The sequence below is a fragment of the Scyliorhinus canicula genome, chromosome 9 (genome assembly GCF_902713615.1).
Source record: "Scyliorhinus canicula chromosome 9, sScyCan1.1, whole genome shotgun sequence".
Lineage (NCBI taxonomy): Eukaryota > Metazoa > Chordata > Chondrichthyes > Carcharhiniformes > Scyliorhinidae > Scyliorhinus > Scyliorhinus canicula.
In genome coordinates this window covers 104,901,657-104,920,031 of record NC_052154.1, presented here as the reverse complement: position 1 = coordinate 104,920,031, position 18,375 = coordinate 104,901,657, and the positions used below count along the sequence as shown (strand labels likewise).

The 18,375-nt window shown below is 45.4% G+C and overlaps 1 protein-coding gene across 2 annotated transcripts in view; it reads left to right on the top strand.

The window, feature by feature from the left end:
* LOC119971588 (embryonic protein UVS.2-like) overlaps positions 1 to 18,375 on the top strand; it is a 126,763-nt gene that overhangs the window by 19,127 nt on the left and 89,261 nt on the right. For both annotated transcript variants that reach the window (XM_038807360.1, XM_038807359.1), the window contains exon 2: positions 2,052 to 2,176. In XM_038807360.1, the coding sequence (XP_038663288.1) occupies positions 2,052 to 2,176 (125 nt within the window). The remainder of the gene's footprint in view (positions 1 to 2,051; positions 2,177 to 18,375) is intronic.

Genomic DNA, 18,375 nt, shown 5'->3' with positions numbered 1-18,375 from the left:
TTGGCCGTTATGCAACTTAGGTTCAAAGACTGAATTCCTTATCAAAGATATTTGAACATTTGTTCGCCCGCTACTATGGTCACTTCAGTGTCGACCTCCATCTTTAGTGGTCTTTCATTTACTGTGAGGACTATCTCAGTTGGGGCTGTTTTACTCAATTTCACCATGTTTAACCTGTGTGTTTCAGGTTCTTCATCGGTGTTCCTCTCCACGTTACTTTTAGTAAATTACTGCTCATTACCTTTTTTTTTGATTTGACACACTCTTGGCATTTTCTTCCTGACCATTGACTACAATCTGTTCCTGGGATTGTGGCTGAACTTGCCCTGTGTCTGTTGACCTGACTGCGCGCCATGCAGCTACACTGCCCCACAGCTGGTTCATCTTACACTCGTGAATGCTCTTAAGCTCTGACGAACCCCTCTCTGCACACTCGGTTGCCTGAGCTATTTCATTTGCCTTGTCTAAATAATTCTTTGTTTCACTCAGAAGCTTCTGCACAAATATGTTGCTAAAAGCACACATTAAGCAATTGTTTGGCGTATCGCTAAGGCACTCCAACTTCTGAGGTTGGAGGTCTGGGGCCTCCATCATTATTTTGTTTGCAGCAAAGAAAGTAGCAGAGCCACTCTGTAAACTGAGTCCAGTCTTCTTCACCCTGTTCGAATGGATTGAGCTTCCCAATCGTGGGCATTTTTCACTCACTGGTTTATGATGCCCTTGATGCTTTTCAATTTCTCTGCTCGTTTTGAAAGCTTCTCCCTTTCCCCTTGAATTCTGAACTAATGAGGACTTGTGATTGATCCGACTTATACTCATCACCAATGATGGCTTGACGCAATACTCTGGAGACTTTCAAGATAACCGAGCAAGGTTTTGTGAGGGCCACAAAGTATCCAGCATGGGTTTGTAGTGCCAAACAGAAAGTAATTTTCTTTACAACAATATGTACACTTTACCAGCAGTTTACTACTGATTCCTTCTCCAGGCGGCACTACATTGGCCAGCTCTACTTATACAGATGCAGTGCTAAAATACAACATGGGGCAACCACGACCGCAGTTTTCACATTTTGATTTCATGTTTTTAAGTTTCCATTCCTTTTTGTTCTTTTTGAGCTGTGCTCCATTTGATTTTTAGGAGCTTTATCCCTCAGTTCATTTATGTTCTTCTATTTAGTTGATTGGTCCTAAAATATAACATTGACCGCAACCAATAGGATCTGGGCAGGTTATAACATAAAAGTTTATTGATAACAAGTAAAGGTAAACTAGACACAGAGTCACTAATCAGGTATTCACTCTCTGGCTCCTGCCTCCAGACTGCCCGGTCCCTGTTTCCAGGAACCTACACTTTTCTTCTTGGACGGGGTTCGCATGCTCCTGCGCGATAGGCCCCAAGCCAGTCATGTGGACCGTTGAGACTTGCCCCTTAAAGGGGCTGCGCTATCATAGTTATGTTCCATCCTTAGATATGAGTTAATTTATAACCACCACCCTGACACCCCCTCGCACTAGCTCCCACACTACCAGTTGTTAGGGTGGTAAACTTCTTTCCCAAAATGTGAGTTGCCACCTTTCTACTGCTAACATTCACTTTTTTTTCATTAATGGCGACACTGGAAGAAGCTGTGGGTCTGATGAAGACTCATTTAACAGGATGAAAATAACAGACGAACTAATGAAGCTTAACTTGTTTGAAATTGGACATATGCCCCATAATTATTTTATTTACAAATGATAAATAATGCAATCCATACAGAAATAGCTTTTGAGATTAAAAAGAGTATTAATATGAGACAGGTTAAATGGGAAATGAAATGAAAATCGCTTATTGTCACAAGTAGGCTTCAAATGAAGTTACTGTGGAAAGCCCCTAGTCGCCACATTCCGGCGCCTGTTCGGGGAGGCTGGTACGGAATTGAACCGTGCCTCTGGCCTGCCTTGGTCTGCTTTAAAAGCCAGCTATTTAGCCCTGTGCTAAACCAGCATTGAATACAGAATGAAAGGGTTGATGTTTTTTTGCAAATTCAATATATTTTTTCATTGCAGATACTATCTTGCCAAATCTAACCTGCCTACCATGGTGCCAAAAAGAAATCGAAACATACCGATTGGATTTGCTCCTGGGCTCAGTGAACTAGATGTTGTAAAGATAAACAAATTGTATCAATGCAGTAAGTGTATATCTATTTATTCTGAAGTGCATTCATGTTCATATGAGATTTTATTGACTGCAATGGAATTTTTATGCCACAAGGAAAAAAACTAAAAGCAGCATTGTACATTGACATAGCCCCATGTACCATTGTATCAGTGTACCACCTTCCATTCCAGTGTTTAGTCTACAGTGAGACCTCACAGATATTCATGTGTGTTTTGGAAGTAACGTCTGGAGAACTAGAATACATAACATAACTGCATTCCAGTTGGAGGCACTGTACTGCTGCCATACTACTGGCTGAAGATTTTTGCTTTCATCAGATTGAAAAGAATGCTCCACTTCAAAACCAAGTAGTTTAAAATATCAAATGTTACAATTCTCATGTACATTCTCTGTAAATTAAGATCCACTAAGGTTCTGACTGCCAAGCACTATCCACATCACCCAATGTCATGCCTGATCTCACAAAAAACCCTCCTGAAATACCTTCCTCCACTTCCTCTCATTACTCCAGCTCTTCAACTCCCTTGGCCAACTGTCCTAATATCAATGCATGTGACTCAGTGCTAAATTCTGGTTTGATAACAGCCCTCAGAAGCACACATTTTACGATCTTAAAGGCGCCAGAACAATGTAACTTCTGGCTTAAGTTAAGATTTTATGTGTCAGTCTGGACAGAGATGACCTGGTTAGCACTTGTCTGGATAGATTGCACTGGTACACACTGGGCTGGGTAGATTGAGATGGTACACACTGGGCTGGGTAGATTGAGATGGTACACACTGGTCTGGATAGATTGAGATGGTGCACACTGGTCTGGATAGATTGAGATGGTGCACACTGGTCTGGATAGATTGAATGGTACACACTGGTCTGGATAGATTGAGATGGTATACATTAGTCTGGATAGATTGAGATGGTGCACACTGGGCTGGATAGATTGAGATGGTACACACTGGCCTGCATAGATTGTGATGGAGCACACTAATCTGGATAGATTGAGAAGGTGTACACTGGACAGGATTGATTGAGATGGTGCACACTGGTCTGGATAAATTGAGATGGTACACACTGGTCTGGATAGATTGTGATGGAGCACACTGGTCTGGATAGATTGAGAAGGTGTACACTGGTCTGGATAGATTGTGATGGTGCACATTGGTCTGGATAGATTGAAATGGTGCACACTGGTCTGGATAGATTGAGATGGTGCACACTGGTCTGGATAGATTGTGATGGTGCACACTGGTCTGGATAGATTGTGATGGTACACACTAATCTGGATAGATTGAGATGGTGCACACTGGCCTGGATAGATTGGGATGGTGCACACTGGTCTGGATAGATTGAGATGGTGCACACTGGTCTGGATAGATTGAGATGGTGCACACTGGTCTGGATAGATTGAGATGGTGCACACTGGTCTGGATAGATTGAGATGGTGCAGACTGCCCTGGATAGATTGAGATGGAGCACGTTGGTCTGGATAGGTTCTGATGGTGCACACTGGACAGGATTGATTGAGATGGTGCACAGTGGTCTGGATAGATTGTGATGGAGCACACTGGTCTGGATAGATTGGGATGGTGCAGACTGCCCTGGATAGATTGAGATGGAGCACATTGGTCTGGATAGGTTGTGATGGTGCACACTGGACAGGATTGATTGAGATGGTGCACAGTGGTCTGGATAGATTGTGATGGTGCACATTGGTCTGGATAGATTGTGATGGTGCACATTGGTCTGGATAGATTGTCATGGTACGCAGTGGTTGAGATTGATTGAGGTATACATACTGGCCTGAATGGACTGAGATTATAAACGCTGGTCTGGCTGGACTGAGAGTATACACACTGGTCTGGATAGATTGAGATGGTGCACACTAGTTTGAATGGATTGAGATGGTACACAGCGGTTAGCATTGTTGTCTCAGATCTCCAATGGTACACAATGGTTAACATTGTTGTCTCAGATCTCCAGGGACCTGGGTTCAATTCAGGCCTCGGGTGACTGTGTGGAGTTTGCAAGTTCTCTGTGGGTTTTCCCCCACAGTCCAAAGATGTGCAGGTTAGGTGGCTTGACCATGCTAAATTGCCCTTAATGTCCAAAAAGGTTAGGTGGGGTTACAGCGTTACAGGGATAGTGTGGAAGTGTGGGCTTAAATATGGTGCTCTTTCCAATGGCCCATGCAGACCTGATGGGCTGAATGGTCTCCTGTACTGTAAATGATATGATAGATTGCGCTGGTGTACACTGGTCTGGACAGGTAGAGATTATACACACTGGCATGGATAGTTTGAGATATACACACAGGCCTGGGAACACTGATATTGCACACTGGTCTGGATAAATTCTGGTTGTATACTTTGGTCTGGATAGATTGAGATGGTACACAATCGCCTGGATAGATTGAAATGGTACACACTGGCCTGGATAACTTGAGAATGTACACACTGGCCTCGAACGATTCAGATGGTGCATACTGGCCTGGATAGATTGAGATGGTACACATTGGCATGAATAGATTGAGATCCTACACACTGTCTCCACAGATTGAGTTGGTATAAACTGGCATGGATAAATTGAGATAAATAAATTGGTATCAACAGGCCTGGCTACACTGAGATGTTGCACACTGGTCTGGATAAATTGTGGTGGTACACATTGGTCTGGATAGATTGAGAGGTTACGCACTGCCCTGGATGGATTCAGATGGTACACACTGGACAGGATAGATTGAGATGGTGGAAACTGGCCTGGATAGATTGAGATGGTGCATACTGGTCTGGATAGTTTGAGATGATGCACACTGGTCTGGATAGACTGAAATGGTGCGCACTGGTCTGGATAGATTGAGATGGTGCAAACTTGCCTGGATAGATTGAGATGGTGCAAACTTGCCTGGATAGATTGAGATGGTGCATACTGGTCTGGATAGATTGAGAATGTACACACTGGTCTGGATAGATTGAGATGGTGCACACTTGTCTGGATAGATTGGGATGGTGCACACTGATCTGGATAGACTGAGATGGTACACACTGGTCTGGATAGACTGAGATGGTACACACTGGTCTGGATAGATTGAGATGGTGCACACTGCTCTGGATAGATTGGGATTGTACACACTGGGCTGGATATATTGAGATGGTACACACTGGTCTGGATAGATTGAGATGGTACACACTGGTCTGGATAATTGAGATGGTGCACACTTGTCTGGATAGATTGGGATGGTGCACACTGGCCTGGATAGATTGAGATGGTGCACACTGCACAGGATTGATTGATATGATGCACACTGGTCTGGATAGATTGAGATGGTGCACACTGGTCTGGATAGATTGAGATGGTACACACTGCCCTGGATAGATTGAGATGTAACACACTGGACAGGATTGATTGAGATGGTGCACACTTATCTGGATAGATTGAGATGGTGCACACTGGACTGGATAGATTGAGATGGTGCACACTTGTCTGGATAGATTGAGATGGTACACACTGGTCTGGATAGATTGAGATGGTGCACACTTGTCTGGATAGATTGAGATGGTACACACTGCCCTGGATCGATTGAGATGGAGCACACTGGACAGGATTGATTGAGATGGTGCACACTGGACTGGATAAATTGAGATGGTGCACACTGGTCTGGACAGATTGAGATGGTGCACACTGGTCCGGATAGATTGAGATGGTGCACACTGGACAGGATTGATTGAGATAGTCCACACTGGTGTGGATAGAGTGAGATGGTACACACTGGTCTGGATAGATTGAGATGGTACACACTGGTCTGGATATATTCAGATGGTGCACACTGCACAGGATTGATTGAGATAGTCCACACTGGTGTGGATAGAGTGAGATGGTACACACTGGTCTGGATAGATTGTGATGGTGCACACTGCCCTCGATAGATTGAGATGGTACACCTTGGTCTGGATAGATTGAGATGGTGCACATTGCCCTCGATAGATTGAGATGGTGCACATTGGTCTGGATAGATTGAGATGGTGCACACTGGCCTGGATAGATTGAGATGGTGCACACTGGTCTCGATAGATTGGGATGGTGCACATTGGTCTGGGTAGATTGAGATGCTGCACACTGGCCTCAATAGATTGAGATTGTACACATTGTTCTGGATAGATTGGGATGGTGCACAGTAGTATGGATAGATTGAGATGGTACACACTGGTCTGGATAGATTGAGATGGTGCACACTGGTTTGGATAGATTGAGATGGTGCACACTGGTCTGGATAGATTGAGATGGTACACACTGCTCTGGATAGATTGAGATGGTGCACACTGGTCTGGATAGATTGGGATGGTGCAGACTGCCCTGGATAGATTGAGATGGAGCACACTGGTCTGGATAGGTTGTGATGGTGCACACTGGACAGGATTGATTGAGATGGTGCACAGTGGTCTGGATAGATTGTGATGGTGCACATTGGTCTGGATAGATTGAGATGGTGCACACTGGTCTGGATAGATTGAGATGGTGCACACTGGTCTGGATAGATTGTGATGGAGCACACTTATCTGGATAGATTGTGATGGTGCACATTGGTCTGGATAGATTGTCATGGTACGCAATGGTTGAGATTGATTGAGGTATACATACTGGCCTGAATGGACTGAGATTATAAACGCTGGTCTGGCTGGACTGAGAGTATACACACTGGTCTGGATAGATTGAGATGGTGCACACTAGTTTGAATGGATTGAGATGGTACACAGCGGTTAGCATTGTTGTCTCAGATCTCCAATGGTACACAACGGTTAACATTGTTGTCTCAGATCTCCAGGGACCTGGGTTCAATTCAGGCCTCGGGTGACTGTGTGGAGTTTGCAAGTTCTCTGTGGGTTTTCTCCCACAGTCCAAAGATGTGCAGGTTAGGTGGCTTGACCATGCTAAATTGCCCTTAATGTCCAAAAAGGTTAGGTGGGGTTACAGCGTTACAGGGATAGTGTGGAAGTGTGGGCTTAAATATGGTGCTCTTTCCAATGGCCCATGCAGACCTGATGGGCTGAATGGTCTCCTGTACTGTAAATGATATGATAGATTGCGCTGGTGTACACTGGTCTGGACAGGTAGAGATTATACACACTGGCATGGATAGTTTGAGATATACACACAGGCCTGGGAACACTGATATTGCACACTGGTCTGGATAAATTCTGGTTGTATACTTTGGTCTGGATAGATTGAGATGGTACACAATCGCCTGGATAGATTGAAATGGTACACACTGGCCTGGATAACTTGAGAATGTACACACTGGCCTCGAACGATTCAGATGGTGCATACTGGCCTGGATAGATTGAGATGGTACACATTGGCATGAATAGATTGAGATCCTACACACTGTCTCCACAGATTGAGTTGGTATAAACTGGCATGGATAAATTGAGATAAATAAATTGGTATCAACAGGCCTGGCTACACTGAGATGTTGCACACTGGTCTGGATAGATTGAGATGGTACACACTGGCCTGGATAGATTGAGATGGTGCATACTTCCCTGGATAGATTGAGATGGAGCACACTGGACAGGATTGATTGATATGGTGCACACTGGTCTGGATAGATTGAGATGGTACACACTGCCCTGGATAGATTGAGATGGAGCACACTGGACAGGATTGATTGAGATGGTGCACACTTATCTGGATAGATTGAGATGGTGCACACTGGACTGGAAAGATTGAGATGGTGCACACTTGTCTGGATAGATTGAGATGGTACACACTGGTCTGGATAGATTGAGATGGTGCACACTTGTCTGGATAGATTGAGATGGCACACACTGGTCTGGATAGATTGAGATGGTACACACTGCCCTGGATAGATTGAGATGGAGCACACTGGACAGGATTGATTGAGATGGTGCATACTTCCCTGGATAGATTGAGATGGAGCACACTGGACAGGATTGATTGATATGGTGCACACTGGTCTGGATAGATTGAGATGGTACACACTGCCCTGGATAGATTGAGATGTAGCACACTGGACAGGATTGATTGAGATGGTGCACACTTGTCTGGATAGATTGAGATGGTACACACTGGTCTGGATAGATTGATATGGTGCACACTGGCCTGGATAGATTGAGATGGTACACACTGCCCTGGATAGATTGAGATGGAGCACACTGGACAGGATTGATTGAGATGGTGCACACTTATCTGGATAGATTGAGATGGTGCACACTGGCCTGCATAGATTGTGATGGTACACACTAATCTGGATAAATTGAGATGGTGCACACTGGCCTGGATAGATTGGGATGGTGCACACTGGTCTGGATAGATTGAGATGGTGCACACTGGTCTGGATAGATTGAGATGGTGCACACTTGTCTGGATAGATTGAGATGGTGCACACTGGTCTGGATAGATTGGGATGGTGCAGGCTGCCCTGGATAGATTGAGATGGAGCACGTTGGTCTGGATAGGTTCTGATGGTGCACACTGGACAGGATTGATTGAGATGGTGCACAGTGGTCTGGATAGATTGTGATGGTGCACATTGGTCTGGATAGATTGTGATGGTGCACATTGGTCTGGATAGATTGTCATGGTACGCAATGGTTGAGATTGATTGAGGTATACATACTGGCCTGAATGGACTGAGATTATAAACGCTGGTCTGGCTGGACTGAGAGTATACACACTGGTCTGGATAGATTGAGATGGTGCACACTAGTTTGAATGGATTGAGATGGTACACAGCGGTTAGCATTGTTGTCTCAGATCTCCAATGGTACACAACGGTTAACATTGTTGTCTCAGATCTCCAGGGACCTGGGTTCAATTCAGGCCTCGGGTGACTGTGTGGAGTTTGCAAGTTCTCTGTGGGTTTTCTCCCACAGTCCAAAGATGTGCAGGTTAGGTGGCTTGACCATGCTAAATTGCCCTTAATGTCCAAAAAGGTTAGGTGGGGTTACAGCGTTACAGGGATAGTGTGGAAGTGTGGGCTTAAATATGGTGCTCTTTCCAATGGCCCATGCAGACCTGATGGGCTGAATGGTCTCCTGTACTGTAAATGATATGATAGATTGCGCTGGTGTACACTGGTCTGGACAGGTAGAGATTATACACACTGGCATGGATAGTTTGAGATATACACACAGGCCTGGGAACACTGATATTGCACACTGGTCTGGATAAATTCTGGTTGTATACTTTGGTCTGGATAGATTGAGATGGTACACAATCGCCTGGATAGATTGAAATGGTACACACTGGCCTGGATAACTTGAGAATGTACACACTGGCCTCGAATCGATTCAGATGGTGCACTACTGGCCTGGATAGATTGAGATGGTACACATTGGCATGAATAGATTGAGATCCTACACACTGTCTCCACAGATTGAGTTGGTATAAACTGGCATGGATAAATTGAGATAAATAAATTGGTATCAACAGGCCTGGCTACACTGAGATGTTGCACACTGGTCTGGATAAATTGTGGTGGTACACATTGGTCTGGATAGATTGAGAGGTTACGCACTGCCCTGGATGGATTCAGATGGTACACACTGGACAGGATAGATTGAGATGGTGCACACTGGTCTGGATAGATTGGGATGGTGCACACTGATCTGGGTAGATTGAGATTCTGCACACTGATCTGGGTAGATTGAGATTCTGCATACTGGTCTGGATAGATTGGGATGGTGCATACTGGTCTGGATAGATTGGGATGGTGCACACTGGTCTGGATAGATTGGGATGGTGCATACTGGTCTGGATAGATTGAGATGGTGCATACTGGTCTGGATAGATTGAGATGATGCACACTGGTCTGGATAGACTGAAATGGTGCGCACTGGTCTGGATAGATTGAGATGGTGCAAACTTGCCTGGATAGATTGAGATGGTGCAAACTTGCCTGGATAGATTGAGATGGTGCATACTGGTCTGGATAGATTGGGATTGTACACACTTGTCTGGATAGATTGGGATGGTGCACAGTGGCCTGGATAGATTGAGATGGTGCACACTGGACAGGATTGATTGATATGGTGCACACTGGTCTGGATAGATTGAGATGGTACACACTGCCCTGGATAGATTGAGATGTAGCACACTGGACAGGATTGATTGAGATGGTGCACACTTGTCTGGATAGATTGAGATGGTACACACTGGTCTGGATAGATTGATATGGTGCACACTGGTCTGGCTAGATTGAGATGGTACACACTGCCCTGGATAGATTGAGATGGAGCACACTGGACAGGATTGATTGAGATGGTGCACACTTATCTGGATAGATTGAGATGGTGCACACTGGCCTGCATAGATTGTGATGGTACACACTAATCTGGATAGATTGAGATGGTGCACACTGGCCTGGATAGATTGGGATGGTGCACACTGGTCTGGATAGATTGAGATGGTGCACACTGGTCTGGATAGATTGAGATGGTGCACACTGGCCTGGATAGATTGGGATGGTGCACACTGGCCTGGATAGATTGGGATGGTACACACTGGTCTGGATAGATTGAGATGGTGCACACTTGTCTGGATAGATTGAGATGGTGCACACTGGTCTGGATAGATTGGGATGGTGCAGGCTGCCCTGGATAGATTGAGATGGAGCACGTTGGTCTGGATAGGTTCTGATGGTGCACACTGGACAGGATTGATTGAGATGGTGCACAGTGGTCTGGATAGATTGTGATGGAGCACACTGGTCTGGATAGATTGGGATGGTGCAGACTGCCCTGGATAGATTGAGATGGAGCACATTGGTCTGGATAGGTTGTGATGGTGCACACTGGACAGGATTGATTGAGATGGTGCACAGTGGTCTGGATAGATTGTGATGGTGCACATTGGTCTGGATAGATTGTGATGGTGCACATTGGTCTGGATAGATTGTCATGGTACGCAATGGTTGAGATTGATTGAGGTATACATACTGGCCTGAATGGACTGAGATTATAAACGCTGGTCTGGCTGGACTGAGAGTATACACACTGGTCTGGATAGATTGAGATGGTGCACACTAGTTTGAATGGATTGAGATGGTACACAGCGGTTAGCATTGTTGTCTCAGATCTCCAATGGTACACAACGGTTAACATTGTTGTCTCAGATCTCCAGGGACCTGGGTTCAATTCAGGCCTCGGGTGACTGTGTGGAGTTTGCAAGTTCTCTGTGGGTTTTCTCCCACAGTCCAAAGATGTGCAGGTTAGGTGGCTTGACCATGCTAAATTGCCCTTAATGTCCAAAAAGGTTAGGTGGGGTTACAGCGTTACAGGGATAGTGTGGAAGTGTGGGCTTAAATATGGTGCTCTTTCCAATGGCCCATGCAGACCTGATGGGCTGAATGGTCTCCTGTACTGTAAATGATATGATAGATTGCGCTGGTGTACACTGGTCTGGACAGGTAGAGATTATACACACTGGCATGGATAGTTTGAGATATACACACAGGCCTGGGAACACTGATATTGCACACTGGTCTGGATAAATTCTGGTTGTATACTTTGGTCTGGATAGATTGAGATGGTACACAATCGCCTGGATAGATTGAAATGGTACACACTGGCCTGGATAACTTGAGAATGTACACACTGGCCTCGAACGATTCAGATGGTGCATACTGGCCTGGATAGATTGAGATGGTACACATTGGCATGAATAGATTGAGATCCTACACACTGTCTCCACAGATTGAGTTGGTATAAACTGGCATGGATAAATTGAGATAAATAAATTGGTATCAACAGGCCTGGCTACACTGAGATGTTGCACACTGGTCTGGATAAATTGTGGTGGTACACATTGGTCTGGATAGATTGAGAGGTTACGCACTGCCCTGGATGGATTCAGATGGTACACACTGGACAGGATAGATTGAGATGGTGCACACTGGTCTGGATAGATTGGGATGGTGCACACTGATCTGGGTAGATTGAGATTCTGCACACTGATCTGGGTAGATTGAGATTCTGCATACTGGTCTGGATAGATTGGGATGGTGCACAATGGTCTAGATAGATTGGGATGGTGCACACTAGTCTGAATAGATTAAGATGGTGCACACTGGTCTGGATATATTGAGATGGTGGAAACTGGTCTGGATAGATTGAGATGGTGCACACTGGTCTGGATAGATTGAGATGATGCACACTGGTCTGGATAGACTGAAATGGTGCGCACTGGTCTGGATAGATTGAGATGGTGCAAACTTGCCTGGATAGATTGAGATGGTGCAAACTTGCCTGGATAGATTGAGATGGTGCATACTGGTCTGGATAGATTGGGATTGTACACACTGGTCTGGATATATTGAGATGGTACACACTGGTCTGGATAGATTGAGATGGTACACACTGGTCTGGATAATTGAGATGGTGCACACTTGTCTGGATAGATTGGGATGGTGCACAGTGGCCTGGATAGATTGAGATGGTGCATACTTCCCTGGATAGATTGAGATGGAGCACACTGGACAGGATTGATTGATATGGTGCACACTGGTCTGGATAGATTGAGATGGTACACACTGCCCTGGATAGATTGAGATGGAGCACACTGGACAGGATTGATTGAGATGGTGCACACTTATCTGGATAGATTGAGATGGTGCACACTGGACTGGATAAATTGAGATGGTGCACACTTGTCTGGATAGATTTAGATGGTACACACTGGTCTGGATAGATTGAGATGGTGCACACGTGTCTGGATAGATTGAGATGGCACACACTGGTCTGGATAGATTGAGATGGTGCACACTGGTCTGGACAGATTGAGATGGTGCACACTGGTCCGGATAGATTGAGATGGTACACACTGGTCTGGATATATTGAGATGGTGCACACTGGACAGGATTGATTGAGATAGTCCACACTGGTGTGGATAGAGTGAGATGGTACACACTGGTCTGGATAGATTGAGATGGTGCACACTGGTTTGGATAGATTGAGATGGTGCACACTGGTCTGGATAGATTGAGATGGTGCACACTGCCCTCGATAGATTGAGATGGTGCACATTGGTCTGGATAGATTGAGATGGTGCACACTGGCCTGGATAGATTTAGATGGTGCACACTGGTCTCGATAGATTGGGATGGTGCACATTGGTCTGGGTAGATTGAGATGCTGCACACTGGCCTCAATAGATTGAGATTGTACACACTGTTCTGGATAGATTGGGATGGTGCACAGTAGTATGGATAGATTGAGATGGTACACACTGGTCTGGATAGATTGAGATGGTGCACACTGGTTTGGATAGATTGAGATGGTGCACACTGGTCTCGATAGATTGAGATGGTACACACTGCTCTGGATAGATTGGGATGGTGCAGACTGCCCTGGATAGATTGAGATGGAGCACACTGGTCTGGATAGGTTGTGATGGTGCACACTGGACAGGATTGATTGAGATGGTGCACAGTGGTCTGGATAGATTGTGATGGTGCACATTGGTCTGGATAGATTGAGATGGTGCACACTGGTCTGGATAGATTGTGATGGAGCACACTTATCTGGATAGATTGTGATGGTGCACATTGGTCTGGATAGATTGTCATGGTACGCAATGGTTGAGATTGATTGAGGTATACATACTGGCCTGAATGGACTGAGATTATAAACGCTGGTCTGGCTGGACTGAGAGTATACACACTGGTCTGGATAGATTGAGATGGTGCACACTAGTTTGAATGGATTGAGATGGTACACAGCGGTTAGCATTGTTGTCTCAGATCTCCAATGGTACACAACGGTTAACATTGTTGTCTCAGATCTCCAGGGACCTGGGTTCAATTCAGGCCTCGGGTGACTGTGTGGAGTTTGCAAGTTCTCGGTGGGTTTTCTCCCACAGTCCAAAGATGTGCAGGTTAGGTGGCTTGACCATGCTAAATTGCCCTTAATGTCCAAAAAGGTTAGGTGGGGTTACAGCGTTACAGGGATAGTGTGGAAGTGTGGGCTTAAATATGGTGCTCTTTCCAATGGCCCTTGCAGACCTGATGGGCTGAATGGTCTCCTGTACTGTAAATGATATGATAGATTGCGCTGGTGTACACTGGTCTGGACAGGTAGAGATTATACACACTGGCATGGATAGTTTGAGATATACACACAGGCCTGGGAACACTGATATTGCACACTGGTCTGGATAAATTCTGGTTGTATTCTTTGGTCTGGATAGATTGAGATGGTACACAATCGCCTGGATAGATTGAAATGGTACACACTGGCCTGGATAACTTGAGAATGTACACACTGGCCTCGATCGATTCAGATGGTGCACACTGGCCTGGATAGATTGAGATGGTACACATTGGCATGAATAGATTGAGATCCTGCACACTGTCTCCACAGATTGAGTTGGTATAAACTGGCATGGATAAATTGAGATAAATAAATTGGTATCAACAGGCCTGGCTACACTGAGATGTTGCACACTGGTCTGGATAGATTGAGATGGTACACACTGGCCTGGATAGATTGAGATGGTGCATACTTCCCTGGATAGATTGAGATGGAGCACACTGGACAGGATTGATTGATATGGTGCACACTGGTCTGGATAGATTGAGATGGTACACACTGCCCTGGATAGATTGAGATGGAGCACACTGGACAGGATTGATTGAGATGGTGCACACTTATCTGGATAGATTGAGATGGTGCACACTGGACTGGATAGATTGAGATGGTGCACACTTGTCTGGATAGATTGAGATGGTACACACTGGTCTGGATAGATTGAGATGGTGCACACTTGTCTGGATAGATTGAGATGGCACACACTGGTCTGGATAGATTGAGATGGTACACACTGCCCTGGATAGATTGAGATGGAGCACACTGCCCTGGATAGATTGAGATGGTGCACACTTATCTGGATAGATTGAGATGGTGCACACTGGACTGGATAGATTGAGATGGTGCACACTTGTCTGGATAGATTGAGATGGTACACACTGGTCTGGATAGATTGAGATGGTGCACACTTGTCTGGATAGATTGAGATGGGACACACTGGCCTGGATAAATTGAGATGGTGCATACTTCCCTGGATAGATTGAGATGGTGCACACTGGACTGGATAGATTGAGATGGTGCACACTTGTCTGGATAGATTGAGATGGTACACACTGGTCTGGATAGATTGAGATGGTGCACACTGGTCTGGACAGATTGAGATGGTGCACACTGGTCTGGATATATTGAGATGGTGCACACTGGACAGGATTGATTGAGATAGTCCACACTGGTGTGGATAGAGTGAGATGGTACACACTGGTCTGGATAGATTGAGATGGTACACACTGGTCTGGATATATTGAGATGGTGCACACTGGACAGGATTGATTGAGATAGTCCACACTGGTGTGGATAGAGTGAGATGGTACACACTGGTCTGGATAGATTGTGATGGTGCACACTGCCCTCGATAGATTGAGATGGTACACCTTGGTCTGGATAGATTGAGATGGTGCACACTGCCCTCGATAGATTGAGATGGTGTACATTGGTCTGGATAGATTGGGATGGTGCACATTGGTCTGGGTAGATTGAGATGCTGCACACTGGCCTCAATAGATTGAGATTGTACACACTGTTCTGGATAGATTGGGATGGTGCACATTAGTCTGGATAGATTGAGATGGTACACACTGGTCTGGATAGATTGAGATGGTGCACACTGGTTTGGATAGATTGAGATGGTGCACACTGGTCTGGATAGATTGGGATGGTGCATACTGGTCTGGATAAATTGTGGTGGTACACATTGGTCTGGATAGATTGAGAGGTTACGCACTGCCCTGGATGGATTCAGATGGTACACACTGGACAGGATAGATTGAGATGGTGCACACTGGTCTGGATAGATTGAGATGGTGCAAACTGGCCTGGATAGATTGAGATGGTGCACACTGGACTGGATAGATTGAGAATGTACACACTGGTCTGGATAGATTGAGATGGTGCACACTTGTCTGGATAGATTGGGATGGTGCAAACTTGCCTGGAGAGATTGAGATGGTGCATACTGGTCTGGATAGATTGAGAATGTACACACTGGTCTGGATAGATTGAGATGGTGCACACTTGTCTGGATAGATTGGGATGGTGCACACTGCCAAGGATAGATTGAGATGGTACACACTGGTCTGGATAGATTGAGATGGTGCACACTGGTCTGGATAGATTGAGATGTTGCACACTGGTCTGGATAGATTGAGATGCTACACACTGGTCTGGACAGATTGGGATTGTACACACTGGTCTGGATATATTGAGATGGTACACACTGGTCTGGATAGATTGAGATGGTGCACACTGGTCTGGACAGATTGGGATTGTACACACTCGTCTGGATATATTGAGATGGTACACACTGGTCTGGATAGATTGAGATGGTACACACTGGTCTGGTTAATTGAGATGGTGCACACTTGTCTGGATAGAATGGGATGGTGCACAGTGGTCTGGATATATTGAGATGGTGCATACTTCCCTGGATAGATTGAGATGGAGCACACTGGACAGGATTGATTGATATGGTGCACACTGGTTTGGATAGATTGAGATGGTGCACACTGGTCTGGATAGATTGAGATGATGCACACTGGACAGAATTGATTGAGATGGAGCACACTTATCTGGATAGATTGAGATGGTACACACTGGTCTGGATAGATTGAGATGGTGCACACTTGTCTGGATAGATTGAGATGGCACACACTGGTCTGGATAGATTGAGATGGTGCACACTATTCTTGACAGATTGAGATGGTGCACACTGGTCTGGATAGATTGAGATGGTACACACTGGTCTGGATATATTGAGATGGTACACATTGGTCTGGAGAGAATGAGATGGTGCACACTGGTCTGGATAGATTGGGATGGTGCAGACTGCCCTGGATAGATTGAGATGGAGCACACTGGTCTGGATAGGTTGTGATGGTGCGCACTGGACAGGATTGATTGAGATGGTGCACAGTGGTCTGGATAGATTGTGATGGTGCACATTGGTCTGGATAGATTGAGATGGTGCACACTGGTCTGGATAGATTGTGATGGAGCACACTTATCTGGATAGATTGTGATGGTGCACATTGGTCTGGATAGATTGTCATGGTACGCAATGGTTGAGATTGATTGAGGTATACATACTGGCCTGAATGGACTGAGATTATAAACGCTGGTCTGGCTGGACTGAGAGTATACACACTGGTCTGGATAGATTGAGATGGTGCACACTAGTTTGAATGGATTGAGATGGTACACAGCGGTTAGCATTGTTGTCTCAGATCTCCAATGGTACACAACGGTTAACATTGTTGTCTCAGATCTCCAGGGACCTGGGTTCAATTCAGGCCTCGGGTGACTGTGTGGAGTTTGCAAGTTCTCTGTGGGTTTTCTCCCACAGTCCAAAGATGTGCAGGTTAGGTGGCTTGACCATGCTAAATTGCCCTTAATGTCCAAAAAGGTTAGGTGGAGTTACAGCGTTACAGGGATAGTGTGGAAGTGTGGGCTTAAATATGGTGCTCTTTCCAATGGCCCTTGCAGACCTGATGGGCTGAATGGTCTCCCGTACTGTAAATGATATGATAGATTGCGCTGGTGTACACTGGTCTGGACAGGTAGAGATTATACACACTGGCATGGATAGTTTGAGATATACACACAGGCCTGGGAACACTGATATTGCACACTGGTCTGGATAAATTCTGGTTGTATACTTTGGTCTGGATAGATTGAGATGGTACACAATCGCCTGGATAGATTGAAATGGTACACACTGGCCTGGATAACTTGAGAATGTACACACTGGCCTCGATCGATTCAGATGGTGCACACTGGCCTGGATAGATTGAGATGGTACACATTGGCATGAATAGATTGAGATCCTGCACACTGTCTCCACAGATTGAGTTGGTATAAACTGGCATGGATAAATTGAGATAAATAAATTGGTATCAACAGGCCTGGCTACACTGAGATGTTGCACACTGGTCTGGATAAATTGTGGTGGTACACATTGGTCTGGATAGATTGAGAGGTTACGCACTGCCCTGGATGGATTCAGATGGTACACACTGCACAGGATAGATTGAGATGGTGCACACTGGTCTGGATAGATTGAGATGGTGCACACTGGTCTGGATAGATTGAGATGATGCACACTGGTCTGGATAGATT